This window comes from Elgaria multicarinata, chromosome 10 (genome assembly GCF_023053635.1).
Source record: "Elgaria multicarinata webbii isolate HBS135686 ecotype San Diego chromosome 10, rElgMul1.1.pri, whole genome shotgun sequence".
NCBI classification, from domain to species: Eukaryota; Metazoa; Chordata; class Lepidosauria; order Squamata; family Anguidae; genus Elgaria; species Elgaria multicarinata.
The window spans coordinates 39274675-39290779 of NC_086180.1; the positions used below are offsets into that span (position 1 = coordinate 39274675).

General features: G+C 40.1%; 1 protein-coding gene across 1 annotated transcript; it reads right to left on the bottom strand.

Annotated features, from left to right (window-relative positions):
• Positions 1–675: 675 nt before the first annotated feature.
• Positions 676–12438, bottom strand: PGRMC2 (progesterone receptor membrane component 2). The gene is made up of 3 exons (XM_063136337.1): positions 11957–12438; positions 3382–3537; positions 676–2607 (listed from the first exon to the last, which is right to left on the bottom strand). The coding sequence occupies exons 1-3, from the start codon at positions 12327–12329 to the stop codon at positions 2510–2512; spliced, it is 627 nt and encodes a 208-aa protein (XP_062992407.1). The 5' UTR covers positions 12330–12438; the 3' UTR covers positions 676–2509.
• Between the last annotated feature and the right edge of the window lie 3667 nt (positions 12439–16105).

The following is a 16105-nucleotide window of genomic DNA, read 5'->3' on the forward strand; positions in this document are numbered from 1 at the left end:
GAAATACGAGCTTTTAACCCAAACATTTTTCCTGATGAAAAAGCTTCTGTACAACTTAAATATTCGTTTTTTTATTTACTGCACATGAACTAGGCATGCACTGGTTTTTTCTTCTCTCAGTTTCTTTATGAAGGGCCTTATGAGCCTTTGTAATGTTACTTTCCTGCATGACTTGACTGTTTGTATATTGCAGCACCTCCTTTCACAAAACCTGCTTAGGATCCAAGGACCATATGAAATTTACTAGTTATGCATAATATTTTATCCTCTAGACTGTCATCAGGGAAAAGCAGCAATTGTCTTATGTATATAAATGGTCTATGAACTCAGCAATTTAAACGAAAAATTGCTGTCCAAAGACTTTGAAAGCATATTTTTAAAATCTTGCAGTAGCTTGTTTTTATATGCATAGGTGTCAAAAGTTACAACTTTCAGTAGGAAGAGCAGTGTGAAACAATAGTGATTTCAAAACAGAACCCAAATAAAACCATCTGACTATACATTGAGATACAATTTTCTGCTACCCCTCAGCTGTGAAGCTGAGGCTTTTGTTTCCATCTAAACAGAAAGGGATGCTCCTTAGAGGCGGAATCTGCTTCAATCAGAAACCCTAAATTCCCTATCAATACTTTTTCCCTGCAAGGAAATTAAATGACAAATACAGCACACTAAAAATGTATCTACAGAACAGTTTATTTTTTAAAAAAATCAAAAACACAAATTGTTCATTTCTCAAAACAGACTGCATAATTTCAATTATGGAATAAAATTTTGGAGTGGAAAAGTTGTAACTGGCTCATCAATGGAGGTTTAGACACTTTCAAATGACTAAATGACAACAGAATGTTTACAAACAAATATGGGACAGCAGATATAGAAAACATTTTTGTGCCTACCATATTAACAAACTCAACTCACAAGCCAACCTGAGCATGAGCCAGAACTGTTTGGTCATTTTGGGCAAGAGGATGATGCTTTTTAGAGATACTATTATATCAGACGGACTGAAGATCACAGCTAGCTATTTTTTTTGTAATGTTAGACACACTGCTGTCTTACTGGTTTTATTAATAATGGTTGCCAATAGTGGCTTAGTGCTGTTTATTGACTAGTTTATAGGAGAAGAAGCATTCAAGAAAGTGATTCTGTTTTGGAGTTTATATGGGATATTGAAAAAGACGAAAGAAGCTGTGCAGTTAATACACTGAGGAAAAGGAATGAAAACCGATAGCCAAAGCATTTCCACATAGAGATATGCTTCAGAGTTACATGCTGGTTTGCTCTCATAATGTAATCATCCAAGCTGTACCTAAATAAGTTACGTTTCTGTTGTGAATTATATGTGATAACATTTAAAAAAAAACTGGGTAAAGCTTTATTCAATTGCAGTGCAAAAATATTTAATATCTCCAAGATTTCTTTTTTCTCATTCATGTAGTCCTGGCCACCAATACTAGCTTAACAGCATCTACATAAAGTCTGACAGCACATTTGGTATTTTACATGCTTTATTAAAACGGTATTCATATTTACAGTATCTGCAGGAACTATCCTCCCATTTCTTGCACTCAAGCACCCACACCCATGCACACCCTTCACTTCAAAAAGATATGAGGCTAGGCTCCTCAGATTTAGGGAGCTCCCTGGAGAAGGAAAAGAGAAGAGGTGGGCTTATTTAAAAAGCAAAGAGGAAGCATTTGGCCATTACACTGCTAATTAAGTTTATGTATATTAACATATATATATATATATGGCAGTAACACTGAGTTTTCCTTTACATTCTATATACAGAATGACATCAATGTTTTCCAGTCAACCGAATGGTCTAACCAGTCCTCAATGCTGCTTTTAGTGACTCATGTCACATTTGGGTTTTTCCCTTAAAACAATTCAAGTCTCTAAGTGAAATAAGGCACAATTATTCCGATTTGATTGAGGGGAAGGAAAAGCATAGAAGGCTGGTTTCAAATGATAGCGTCTGCAGAGAAATTTTCCTCTATCCTTCAGGAGAATCTATTTGAAACCCTGTAATTTGCAGAGGTCTGAAGTAACTTTCTGCCACAGAAACCAATGGCCCACAAACTAGTTTGAGTATTCCCATTTATTAATGTTTCAGTAGCCAAATTTAGTTGGGATCCTTTAAAACAACTAGGTTTTCCATTTAGCGCCAAAGGAGTAAAAAATGACATATGAAACACTTAAGCTTGTAAATAACAAACTGTTCAAAGGCTTCAACATGCTAAAAGGAATAGCTTTCTTTGCATCTTAAATCCCTGACCCCATTTCATTAATGAAGTCTTTCCAGACATTACAGTTAAACTGCAACAACAAAATGTTTGGCAGCATAAATAATGCCTAGTAATCAAATCTTCATTGAGGATGATCTTGTACAAAACCCATTGAGTTGTTTTCTACAGCAGATGAATTCTACCCCAAGACAAAGGGTATTCTTGATGGGGAATAAGAGATTGCAGTTCCAAAGGCCCCTGACTTTGGTGATATACAAAGTTCAATCCTGTTTAGTGTGATCCTTGGTATCTTCCTCATCTGTATATTCTGATGGTTCCTCACCTGGCTTTAGGAGTCTACCTACATAGTCATATTTTTCTGGAAAAGACATGTACGTATTAACAAATCAGAAGTACTTAAAATATTGCATTAAACATGTTTATAAATGCCTGTCTATGTCCCACTGTCCTACTAAGTTAACAGAATTTTTAAAATATGAATTAAAAGGGGATATCACAACTATCTAAGCTAATTTCCCGGCTGAATTTTATGGTGCAATGTATCCTCCTATAAGAGAAAGCATTCCTGAGATACACACAGCTTTCTTGACTGTCACCACAGGTGAAAATGTTACTTTCCCACCTTCATTTAACCCTACAGCAAATCACATTGGAGCTTAAGGTGAGTTTGCAGGGCAGGGACAATTGCCTCCATGCATGGCTGGCTCACTGGCTTCCTCCTGGGCTGAAAGAATGACTTCATCAAAAGGATGAGAATAAGCTTAGGGAATAATTAGCTTAGGGAAAGGGCCTCACAAGATCACAAAAATTAGACCATCATTTTTGAATTCTGGAGATGCCCCAGTTGTCCATGATAACTCCCAAACGGCAGCTCCTCTGGAATGGAGGGGCCTTGTTGTGCCAGGGAGCCTAGTAAGGTTCCTTTCACCCTTTGCCCCACTTCATACTTACAGGCATTAAGCTAATGTTTACATAAACTGAACTATAGTGACACTTTAAAAGAAAGACATTAGCAATGTAGTGAGATGTCAGTTTCTATATACTGAGAAATCACCTTTAAAAGCACCCCCAGTCATATCTCTTTAACTCCTTTTCCAATTGATTGAAAGGAAACTTCCAGTTAAAACATTACCTTTAAATTGCATTTCCCATTCTCTAACACTTTCCATTTGTACAGCATTTAAGTCTGATAGGTCATCATATTCATCTCTGAGTGCATCTTTTTCTAGGCAGAAAGTTGCTAGTCCCCTTGAGGCATCTCTGCCAGCAAATATTCCATAAGGACCCTCTGAAAATAAAAAAGATACATTCAGTCTTTTAATTACATACTATTCATTTTCATCCATTCAGAATAATATGGATACCTGCTTTAAATTTTAGAGTCTAAAGCAATCCAGTTCCCCTCCCCACCTACCTCAATTAACTTCTAGTAAAGATCAGATATAGTTGAACACACAACTTTAATAAACTTGAATGTGAATAAACAAACTTAATCCATGTCAAGTTGCTTTCCTTCCTTTAATCCCAGAAGATCTGAATATTTTCTAAAAATATATGACACCATAGTTTACTGTAATTATCTTTAAAGTGTGGTATTCTGTCAATTAAAATCTGTTCAGGAATGGTAAATATAAAATTGCATGCTTCTTCCTGGGCTGAGTATTACCTAACCTAAAATTTGGCCAAACTAGCCACAAACATGAACTTTACCCCACAAAGCACTGTTCAAATGAAATAAAGTCTCCAAGCTAGGAAAGCAAGTCAATAACTCATAGTTATACAGGCCACATCATAAAAGGAAGATACAACAGAATTGTGTTGAAGAAATAGGATATATTTAAATAAAGGCTTTTAGCATTTTCTGTTTAGCTTTAGGTATAATTCTCAAAATATTTTAAGTACAAAGTTGTATGTTTCTTGGTATTGAGGGACAGTACTTTAAAGACTGCTGTAATAGCACTTGGCAACACAACCAACATTTATCAACATAACCTTTGGAAATAGCTTAACTGGAACCTTAAGATTACATAACAGTCATGCAATCACTACCTGACTATTAAGAACATACATTAAAAACAGCAGGAATGACTTTTGCGTTCTTATTCAAGCAAACTGGCCTTTTAGTTATGTACTTCTACTGAAAGAAGTTACACAGAGGCTAGTAGGATAATCACAAAATGACAGTAATTCAATATTTTATTATTCACTTTGGCATTCAGTTGCCTAAATAGTATATGACCAATTTGTGCTAAAATATGAAACATTAGCTCTTACAGAAAATGCTATTTTTGTAGAATAGAGATTTGCCATGGTGTATTAACTTCGTTTGAAGAGACCCTTCTACAAAGTCAACCCTAAATACTAAAGAAACACAGGACAACTAAATATTGTAATCATGTTTGAATAGGGAGATGTAGGTTTATTTCACTGTATTAGCTATTGGCCAAGACAAAATAAAGGCATACATTTGCACAAATATAAAATTAAGATACAGACCCCAGATGTAGGATGCTCAATATTCCACATACAGATCAAACACTTTTCAGTGGATTCTCTCAGTTCATGGGGAAAATAATAGCTCTCTTGCAATCCCCAATGATTTCTACACAAGCACAAGGACTCAGATAATCTTATCAAGCAATTGCTTCAGGAATTATAAGATCACCTCATATATAGATGGTAGAACCATATCCGGACCTGTAAATATACATTTGCAATTCATAACCAAGTATTGAAAATGACTCTCCAAAACATTTGTCCACATTAAAATGCTAAGATACTAGTCAAACACATATCTCAAGCGCTAGTATAATTGAGAAATGTTTTTCACAATCAGAATATTGGGATAGATCCAAAACTACGCAAGTGGGAATCCGCAAGTGTGACAGGCTTTCCCTCTCCTCTCTAACCTAGAGCAGATTTTGAGGGCACGTGGGGCGCTGCAGAAGGGGGGGAGGGTCTTTCCCTCTCCCAGTTTTGCTTTCGTCAGTGAAAAGACAGCATTGAATCTAACCCATTGTATTTTGTACTACAGCCATGTCCTCTTGTGCTCCAGTATCTTTATAACATCAGCACATCAGTCAACAATATTAGCTTTAAAAACTTTGGCCTCAATTTTGCTGCTCTTACGACAAACAAAACCACCTATGTTTAACTATAAACTTCTAGTTAGTGATGAAATCCAAGTATCTGTAAAGTAGGCCAACATTGTAGTTAGGGATAAAATCCTTTACCCACTTCTAACAGTTCTGCCAAAAGAACACAAACATCTTCTATCAACTACTATTTCAGAAGGCAAAAGTCAATTCGGTCTGCCCAGCATTTCTAGCACCAAGGTTGCCATTGTCTGACTAAAAGCTGTGAAACTCTTCAAATTGCTACTAATTAACTCATCAAAATAGGTTTATAAGCTAGGTCCTAGAAGGGTAAGTGGGTTTATCAGCAACACCTTTTGAAAAATTGTTTTATCTGTTGACAATGCCACAGAAATTAGGTGTTAGCCATGCTGCCATCCGCTGAAGCAATTTTGGTTTCCAGGCATTGGTTGGCAGTCTTGAGGAGACAACACAGAACATATTAAAACAGTCAAATTTAGAAATTACCAGAGAATGCAAGACTAACTTCTATACTGCAACTAGAAAAGACGGATCCATCTCCTTTACAAGTTCTGTAAGAAATAGTCAAAGGAGAACCGATTCAAATCAGAATTGCAGTGTGTGTGCATGCAGGTTAAGGAGACGGGACAACTGATCACAAAAGATCCGTATTGTCTAATTTGGTCCCTACTCTCCCAAAAAGGGCACAGCTGAGACACCAGCCAAAGTTTTCAATGTTACTTGAAAGTCTAGCATTTGCCCAGGCAGGAACACATTTTTTTCATAAGGGGACTGAGTAATGTATGGTACAATGAGCATGACACAGCTGAACAGAATCATCTTAAGTCCCATCTGATTTCATAGGAAAAGTTTTAAGCCTTGGAAAAGTATTTTACTATTCTAGTATTGGGCTTATATAGACCCCAGTGAAATCATTGTTTAGATGGAATAGTGAGATGGGGGCCCAGCGCACCTCCGTAGCCCAGCAAGTCACAAACAAGAACTCTCCCCTGGGTAGAAAGCCTTTCTGGACTCCTGAATATTTGGAATAATGTAGGGTCTCCAATAGTCAAGGGCAGAACTCCATGTTATTCTAGCAAATACAAGTTCCCAAAGCTCTCCACCTCTTCATTTAGTTGGGGGTCTAAATGATCCAAACACACTCTTAATGCAATCTTCAAACAAAACACATACACAATTTAAGAGTAGGGTCTGAAATAATAGAAAGGGGGCCCTTTATTATAAGAGAATTCATGTAGTTTGAAGTGGGAGAGGTTAGGGGGTAAATTTTAAATTTTGTCTACCCCTTTGGGGTTAACCTAATGTGTAGGATTATCTCTCTCATGTTGATCTCAATGGGAATGAGAAGAGCCTAGCTTTGGCTGAATCAGATCCAAATGTTTAAAGTTCCCTTATGTATGCCACTAACTGAATTCTTCTGAGCCATATGAAGAGATGAATGTGTACTGGTCTAATGTGAATGGATAAAACAATCCCATTTCTGCATGTAAATTACATTTTTTTATATTAAGAAGGTAAAGTCTGTCTTTGATAGGAGGGCTTAAAATGAACTTAGCATGATTTCAAAAAGGAAAAGCAACTGACTTAAATCAGTTTTAGGCTGCAATCCTAAACACAGTTAGCCAATCTTCCACGAGTGCATTCACCATTGGCAGCACCACTGCCCCCCACCTCTGGTGACTATCCCAGACCCTTTACCACATGCCCAGTCCAAATATCCCCATGACCTGAGTTCGATCCCAGCGAAAGCTGGTTCTCAGGCAGTCGGCTCATGTCGACTCAGCCTTCCATCCTTCCGAGGTCGGTAAAATGAGTACCCAGCTAGCTGGGGGAAAGGTAACTGTGACTGGGGAAGGCAATGGCAAACCACCCCGCTACAAAGTCTGCAAGAAAACGTCAGCAAAAACTCCCTCTAGGAGTCAGCAATGACTCAAGTGCTTGCTCGAGAGGTTCCTTTCCTTCTTCATAAAGGATGTTTCTCCCCTTCCCACCGAATGTTTGTAGAACAGCAACATTTGGCCTTCTACAAATGTCTAGTACAGAGGGGGAAGAAGCTACAACTGCTTTTTTATATACTGGGTAGTATCCAATGGTGTTATTCTGCAAATTCAAGTGGTTGTACATTATGCTTGTGTAACGGGTTGCACTAGTGTAATACACAATGGGTTGTGCCACCACACTTGTGCAGACTTAAATTTAGTTAGATTCTTCTCTTGTGCATAGCTCAGAAGCTACTTTCTGCTAGCATAGCATCATTTGCAATAGCGGAATGACAGTTGGATATTGCCCTATTGGTTATTAATTTAAAAGTTAAATTAAACAACCCTGTAAACCTAAAAAGGGGGATAATAATGAATAGAAAAATGAGGTTAATAAAAAAGTAGGATTATACTGGAGCAGCAGTGAATTGGAGGAGGCTAAAATAACTCACAAGATTTTGCAATATGTCAACAGGTTATTTGTTGGCATAAGTTCTTAATGGATACCAGTTTCATAAAAGTGTCAATATACATTTGCCCAGTGAAGATATGAATTTAATTTTTGAGCTTGCCCATGAAAACTACATTTCCAAAGCCACAGATAACATCAATTAACATCTGGCATAGAATGACTCTTCCAGTACAAAGATATTTCCAACACTGCAGCTAACATGGCAAACCTTAAAAGGTTCCTTTAGGCCAGGCAACCTTCTCCAACCTTGTGCCTTAAATGTTTTGGATTTCAACATTCATCTTCCCTAGTCAGCATGGCCAATGATCAGGAGTTGTAGTCCAAAACATCTGGAGAGCACTAGGTTGGGGAAGGCTGCTGGAGGGAATGCAACCCAGGTTGTGCTTAAAATTTTAAGTAAAGGCAGTTTTAAATTAAATAAGGCAGTTTTGTTTTAGATGGTGCTAAGCAATTGGAGAAACTAGTTTCCAGTATTTTTCAACTTTGAAATCCACCACATCCTTAACAGCAGGCTGATCTCATCACAATCTCTCCAGGTCTTAGGTGATATTCCTGTGTAGCTTTAAAAGGTGCAAATGCTATCAATGAGTCTCCTTTAACCCATTCTCATATATACAAGCTGAAGTAGATTTGAATGGTACTTTTTCCATATCCCCTTCCAACTTTCCTCTGGAATTTGACACATTAGATTGGTTCCTCCCATATACTGTTTGGAGACCTTTCAGGTCATCGTTTACGATTAACATCAGATTATATGACAATACTCCTTTCTGAGTTCTCACTCTGCAGAAAATTTGGGAGATAGGAGGGGTGTTTTCTCTCCCTTCCTGCTTGTTTTTTTACAGAAGGCAGAGAAAACATCCCTCCCTTTTCTATGAGTTTCCTGCATATGCCTCAGGACTGAGCAAAATGAAGAGTTCAGTGGCAACAGCTATAACAGCTGGTGATTAAGTCAATCAAAAACTTGTAGAGCCTCCCGTTAGCTTTCATCATTAAAATAGACACTGGCCCCATATAGTCAACCAACAATGGGGCTGTTAACACATAACGCCGGCAAATCGTAGGTTAATTAATCCACGATTTGATGCAGTGCATACTAGGCACATTCCGTGTCCATTTTGAATATTCAACCGCCAATCAGGCTGATTGGTGGGTTGCTAGATGACATCCAAACCTGGATACAATAAATTAATCGTGGGCTAAACAACCCACAGTTAATCTAATTACTAATGGTAGGTTAACTGTGGGTTGTTGATCCCACGATTAACCTATATTGTCCAGGTTTGGATGTCATGTAGCAACCCCCTAATTGGGGGTTGAATATTCTAAATAGCTGCAGAACGCTATGTGCATCTTAAATGCAATAAACATTATAATCTGACATAAAACAGTGAAAAAGTGGAAGGAAAGGTACACGCTTGCTGCATCTATTGTCTGTGCCACAATACATCATTTTCCAGTGTGGCACTAAGTATACTTAACATAATTTTGCATGTGAGAACTCTCAAACAGGACTCATGTCTTTCCTATAATGAAACAATATATCCAAATGCTTTATTAGGCAAGTGTTAGCTTACTGAAGAAAATATCAGAAAAAAGACACCTGAAATGTTAAATCTCAGGTATAAATGTTGTCTTCCTTCTATTATAGAATATTTTTCAGTGGGACAGTTAATGTGTTTGCAAGCCAGCCCTATCCCTCAAACCAAATTCTGTTAGTGTCAAAGCAGCTATAAAAAAGAAACCATCTGACCGGAATGCACAGAATATCAGATATTATAATTTCCCCTGTTCAGTGCATTTTGCTGTTATTGAAGCTTTATTAAAATTCAATTTTGTTTAAAAAGTATAAGCATGTCACTGAAATCACCAGGGTTGAAAAATGCACAAGTTTGTTGTTTTGTGTTCTCTCAACATGGGATGACACCTTGCTTACCAGTCCATATTTTGCCTTGGATTTAAAGTCTTTGCATTCACATTTCTACTCACCTAGTTCACAAGCCACTACTTTTTTTGGTGTCAGATCCACAAACCTAATCTTAATTGGAAGCCATTTAAGCAAATGCCACAGAATACGTACTCACTACCTTTTCAGTTGATACACTTTTGCTTGAAGCCCAAGATGTCTCATTTATTCATAGAATCATTTAGCTGCCCATCGCTCATAGAAGGCTGAAGATTTCACATAGGTGCCTTCTGAGGTACTTTCCTCAGCATAGTTTACACAATTGCTCAGAAGTCTTCCCTCAAGGAAGCATTCAACATCACAATATATTGTTGCTTGAAAAATGAAATTAATTTTCCCAGCTCTGGGGCCCATATGATTTGTACTGCTGCATCATGTGGTTCTTGAAAGTGTTAAGGCACATACGCGATAGTATGACAATGATGATGAGAAATACAATCTCTACAATGTATACATTATACTGTGACTACCAAAATTTGGACTACCAGGGGAATAATACAAATTACTGAATTCAAAGCCTGGCACACAGTACAGCAGCCTTCCCAGAGCTAGTGTTCTCCAGATGTTTTGGGTTAAAATTCCCAGCATTCCTGACTACTGGCCATAACGGTGGGGCTAATGGTAGTTGGTCCAAAACATCTGGAAGGCAACAGGTTCATGATCGCTGCAGTAAAGTAATATTCTATAAGACACAACGTAAACTCCTATTTCAGCACTCAAATGTCCCATCAGAAATTAACCCAAATGTCTAGGTAAGCAAGGTCCAATGCTCTGATAAGAACATTAGTTACTTGTACCCACAGTATCATTGGTTCACCCCGCTAGTATATACATGTACATCTGCAGCAAGGCAGATGCAGCAAGGCAATCAGCACAATATTTAAAATAAATAGAGCTGCAACACTTAAATAATCAGTTGGATTGATTAAAAATACTTTAAACTGAATAAACAGTGCTCATAAAAAATGTAGATGACAAGCATCATCAATAGGCATTCAGTATTCCTTCACATGAAGAATGCCTCTTCTAAGATGATGGCCACTATAATCCATATTGTCTAAAAACAAGAAAATAGTATTTTGTCCATATGCAAACTGCCTTAAAATTCATACCTGACTAAAAAAATAATCAGGCTACAACCCTAAAAATAAAGTTGATAGTTATCATAAAGATCTCCTGTTTTAACCATTAACTTTCAACGTGTAACAAACCCCCCCTCAATTAATTCAGTTTGATTCTTGACCTACAGACTATGTATTTCACTAAAGACCTTTGTGATGCTACTACAATTTAGTATAATATATTTACTGTAAGTAAACATGTTCAGAGCTGGTGTATAAATGACCAACATTACAATCCCACACGTACATAAATATGGATTGAGGTTAGTCTAGTTAGATTAGATTTTATTCCATGTGCTGATAACTTTGTGCAGGTAGAAATCAAAGGACTAGAATAAAACCAAGGCTACAGCTCCACACCTACTTAATTACTGGAACTATGTGCAGGACTGCAGGCCAAAAGTAACTGCAATCCTTGAGAAGTCCTGAACAATGAGAAGTCAACTAGGCCTTAATAAAATGACAGGCTGACAAATCAACATCTCTAGTTAGCACAGTCATGATCTCATTTCACAGATTTAAAAGTGTATGTATGGAAACAGGTCAGACTCAGGAAGCCTGAAAACCTGGGAAGCAGAGAGGAAAATAAGTCCAGAATAGCTTGTTCACATTGGGCAGCCCCTACAAGTGCACAGTGTAAATACAGGCATCAGAAAGTCTAGAAATTTGGAATTAAGGGGAGGTTGAAGAGGGTTAGGACTAGAACCATTAGGGCTTTGCACACTACAACTAGCCCATCCTGGTGCCCTCCACATGTTCTGCACCACAACTCCTATCATTCCTTACCATTGGCCATTGCTGGCAAGGCCTAATAGGAGTGGGAGTCCAAAACATCTGGAGCCCACTGGGCTGGGAAAGGGCATCTTCTGACGCCAGCTACCCACGTGGGTGGGTAAAGCAGGCCAGGTATTCCCTCCTACCCTTTTCCCTTCTACCTGCTACGGTGTCTCTTTTCCCCACAAGGCCAAGAGGCATTCCCACCTCAGCCACTGTCCGAATCAGGTAGGCAGGCAGTCGCCCCCGTCTCCTCCCCCCCCCCCCCCGTCCCCTCACCGGGCCCGTAGAACTTGCTGCCTTTGGTCACATCGAAGACTTTGCCGTTGACGGCCAGGAGGATGCGGGGCGTGCGCGCGCCGTCGTACTCGCGCAGCTGCTCCAGCGTGAAGTCCCGCCGCTTCATACGGGGCAGGGATTCGGCCTGGCTCTGCTGCGCCGCGCCCCCCGCTCCGCTCCTTTTGCCCCAGCGCTTGTAGAGCTGATAGGCCACAAACGCCGCGATCACCAGCCCCGTCAAGCTCAACAACATGTCAAGGCAGCTTCCCCCGAGCCAGCTGGCGGCGGCGGCCGTCGCCGCCGTGTCCTCCGAGATCCCGCCGCTGCCGCCGCCTCGCTCAATCCTTAGCTTCCCATCCCCATCGTCCGCCATCACTGCCCAGCCAGCGCCTGCCTGAAAGCAACCGCTCCGCCCCACACCGGGAGGCGGAGGCGGGACGCAGTCTGCTTCTTGCCTTGCCCAGCCCCGATTGGTCAGGGGCAAGGACACGTCACCCACGCTAGCTCGCGCCCAGTAGAACGAATGAGAAAGGAGCGCACGCGGCTGCCCAACGGCTGCCTTCCACCTTAGGGAATTCTTCGTCTGCGAGGGCGGGAGACGCCAGAGAGAGAGAGAGAGAGAGAGTGTGGGTGAGAGCGCGCGCGCGCCCTTCCTTATCTTTGCAAACGCTTCGCGCTCACGTGCAACCCAGCTGGCCAAGAATGCGGCGCGCTCGAGCCGAGCGTCGTGATCGATTGTTGGACTCGGATATTTTGAACGCTTTGGGGTTCATGTTCTTCGCCTCCTCCTTCTCGCCATAAATAGGCTTCGGTGCCCCGCCTACTCATAAGAAAATGAAAGAACGGGAGAGCGGCTGCTTTCCCCTCAATAACAATTCTTCGGGGCGTTGTTCTGCAGACTGTTCCCTCCACAGTGGAGAATATGCATGTTCGTGGTTGTCGGTCTTGTGGTTAATTGCTACACCTAGGATGCAATCCCATGCAGGGTGTTTTTAAACAGCAAAAAAGTCGTATAACTCCGGTTCGATTACTTTTTTCACCCTAAGCATGCCTAGAGTTGCGCCGCTAAAGTCACTAGGCGTTGTAAGGTGGAGGTGGGATATGAAAGAGGCTGTACCTGCTTACAGTCACGCACATTTCATTTCTTGCATTTCTAAAGCACTGAAGACAACAGCAACACCTAGGCCATAGCTAGACCTAAGGTTTATCCCTGGATCGTCCAGGGGTCAAACCTGTTCATCTAGGTGACACACAGGGGATCCAGTGCTCAGGCAGGGGCGAACCCTGGATGATCCCAGGATAAACCTTAGATCTAGCTGTGGCCCTAGTTGTGGCATAAGCCCTTTACCTAAATGGTTCTTACATCTAACTATATATAAAATTATTGCATTTATATACCGCCCCATAGTCGAAGCTCTCTGGGTGGTTTACAAAAGTTAAAAACAGTAAACATTAAAACAAATATACAAAGTTTAAAAACATAAAAAGCATAAAAACAACAAACTACATACATACCTACTTGCTGGCTTAGAAAGCTAATTTCTTAGTTCTAACTAAACCCACTTCATACACCACACCAAACAACAGGCACCAGGATTTTCTACTCCCATGTGCCACCTTGCCATAGGTTTGCCACGCGCTCCAGCAGCCTTCCATTAACACCTGCTGGACAGGGCACCTTTGAAAAGGTTATCCTTTTAAGAGGATTTGAAGATTCTTGGGCTTTGTGCCAAGTCTTTATGGATGTTACCTACATGCAGGAAAAGTGCATGCCATCATGTACGACTAATGTGTATATGCTCTGTGTACAAGTGGTAAAACAAATACATCCAAAACATGGGATTATTTACACACATTGTTTTTACTCACTGGTGCAGGAAGATAGTTTACAGCTGAAGTAGTTCTGAGCCCACTGAGTTTAATAGGTCTACCTCCCAGTTAAGTGTGTGTATAATTTTAGCCTAAGAGAGAAACAGAGAGCTGAGTTTGGGCTGTAAGCTAATGGCATTTTAGTCACTGGCCACCTGGGGAAATCTGAGGTGGAGCAGTGAACTTCGACAGTCTGTTGGGAATGTTTAAGCTGTGCCTTCACCTTTGCTCGGCCTGGATGTTGTAAATAAACATTACAAAATATTGCAAGAATCTAGTGACCTCTTTCCAAAGGAAACCAAGCTTAGTCGTACATGATGGCTGAGCCCCTTGAAAGTGGGATGAATGTAACATAAATATTTATTTATATACATCTAGAATGATCCCCTTGGAGGCTTACATAAAATATTGTAATGCAATAATATTGGGTTCCTCCAACATGTTACATTGCTCTGGAGTAACTTATTTTTCCTCCACCTGTAATAAAGCAAGTATTTCCACTGAACAATGGTAGAGCAGGATGAGCTGGATATAGCAGCTGGGCTTCAGGTGAACTACTGAGCCATGGCAGTTTCCCCAACGTGGTGTCCAGATGTGTTCAATAAACCAGGAGGGCACCTGGTTGGAGAAGGCTGTTTTATCTTTGGCTGTACAATCCTTACTTCTCTGTAGAACCACAAGTCTTTTCACTGTCCATGGGCAATCATGTTTGCAATGGATACACTGATGTTTGCTCTGGTAAAAATGCAAAATATGAAGGGGAAGTATGTATTTCCAAACAAGGTTGACAAACAGCAGGGTGCTGTGATTTGGAGGAGAAAGCACTGGAGACTTAGGGTGTTTGACTGTTTGTACTATTGTGTTTTATTTACAAATACACAAGCAGAGCAGCCAGCAAAACTGATGATGATACTACCTACAGTTCCATAGTAACTAATAAGTTTAAGCTAACCAGCTAAAAGCTTTTGTCTGTCTGTAAGATTAAAATTACCAAGCTCATTCTAACTGCCCCTTCCTCCAAATCGGATAAATATCACATTCTAAATGCAGGAGGAAAAGTTCTCCAGCTATTAAGGAGGAGGAGGAGGAGGATTCTATTGTTCTTAGTTTATCAACAATATAGTAAAAATATCCATGTATCTTCATATGTAGATATCTACATAAATATTATGAAATACGCTCTTCGGTCCCATTTGAACGTACCACCTCAAAACATAAATGAGGGGGTTAACATTTAAATGCTTCCTCCATATCAAAAAGGCTCTACAAGTAGAAAGCTGATACACTAAGGAGAAGATTCTAGAAAAATGTTTCCATAGGGCAATGTTCCACATAGTAGTCATGTTTGTAATTTGATTAACCTTTGAAGCTACCTTTGAAGAAAGCTCAGAAACTGCAATTCTAAATAGAGCTGTTAGGCTACTAACTCGGGCCTTAGCTAGACCTAAGGTTTATCCCAGGATCGTCCCAGGGTCATCCCTGCCTGCTCCCAGGATCCCCTGTGTGTCATTTACATGAACAGGGATGACCCCAGGATGATCCCGGGATAAACCTTAGGTCTAGCTAAGGCCAGAGAGACTGTTCAAGTGATGCCATTGCTTCATTAACTGCTCTAGATTCCAGTCTGTTTCTAAGCCTAACTCAATGTGTTGGTGTTTAAAACCCTTTGGGTCAAAGTATCTAGAATGTCTCCCCCCATATGAATCTGCTCAGACTCTTAGGTCAACTTCAGAGACCCTCCTCCAGGTGCCCCCGTTGAAGGATGTTGGACAGATAGCTAAGAGGGATGGTCTTCTCAATTATGGCGCCTGGTTTATGGAACACACTCCCCGAGAAGGCTCACCTGATGCCAATATTGTTATCTTTTCTGAGCCAGGCAAAGGCCTTTCTTTTCTCCCACGCATTTTGAGTTTCATTTTTTTGGTTTTATGCATGTTTTATATTTTTATATATGTCCCCATGCTTTTTGTTGCATAAATAATAATAAAAAAATTAAAATATTTTTATCCTCCTCAGCAAAAAAAGGTTGCCTGAGCAACTTACATGTAGCCAGTAAACAGGATAATCTCTGCCACAGGCTTACAATTGTAAAGACAACAGACAAAGAAAAAGGGATGGGAAGGGAAGAGGAGGAAATTAAGTAGTCTTTCAGCAGGGCTGGTGGAATGGTCCTGCTTCCCCTGTCATCCCACTCAGGATAGCATGGTGGAATGGCTGCTGTTGGTGACAGTTGAAGGAGAAGGAACCTATTTGTATTATATTTTATTCTTTTAGGCATTT

What these genes read in the sequence shown, in the direction of transcription:
- PGRMC2 (XM_063136337.1), bottom strand. Translation starts at nt 12,329, where the DNA reads ATGGCGGACGATGGGGATGGGAAGCTAAGGATTGAGCGAGGCGGCGGC. An exon ending in CAGCAAGTTCTACGGGCCCG is followed by an intron (nt 3,538 to 11,956) that starts GTGAGGGGACGG and finishes TTTTATTTTCAG; the next exon opens with AGGGTCCTTATGGAATATTT. An exon ending in ATGGGAAATGCAATTTAAAG is followed by an intron (nt 2,608 to 3,381) that starts GTAATGTTTTAA and finishes TGTCTTTTCCAG; the next exon opens with AAAAATATGACTATGTAGGT.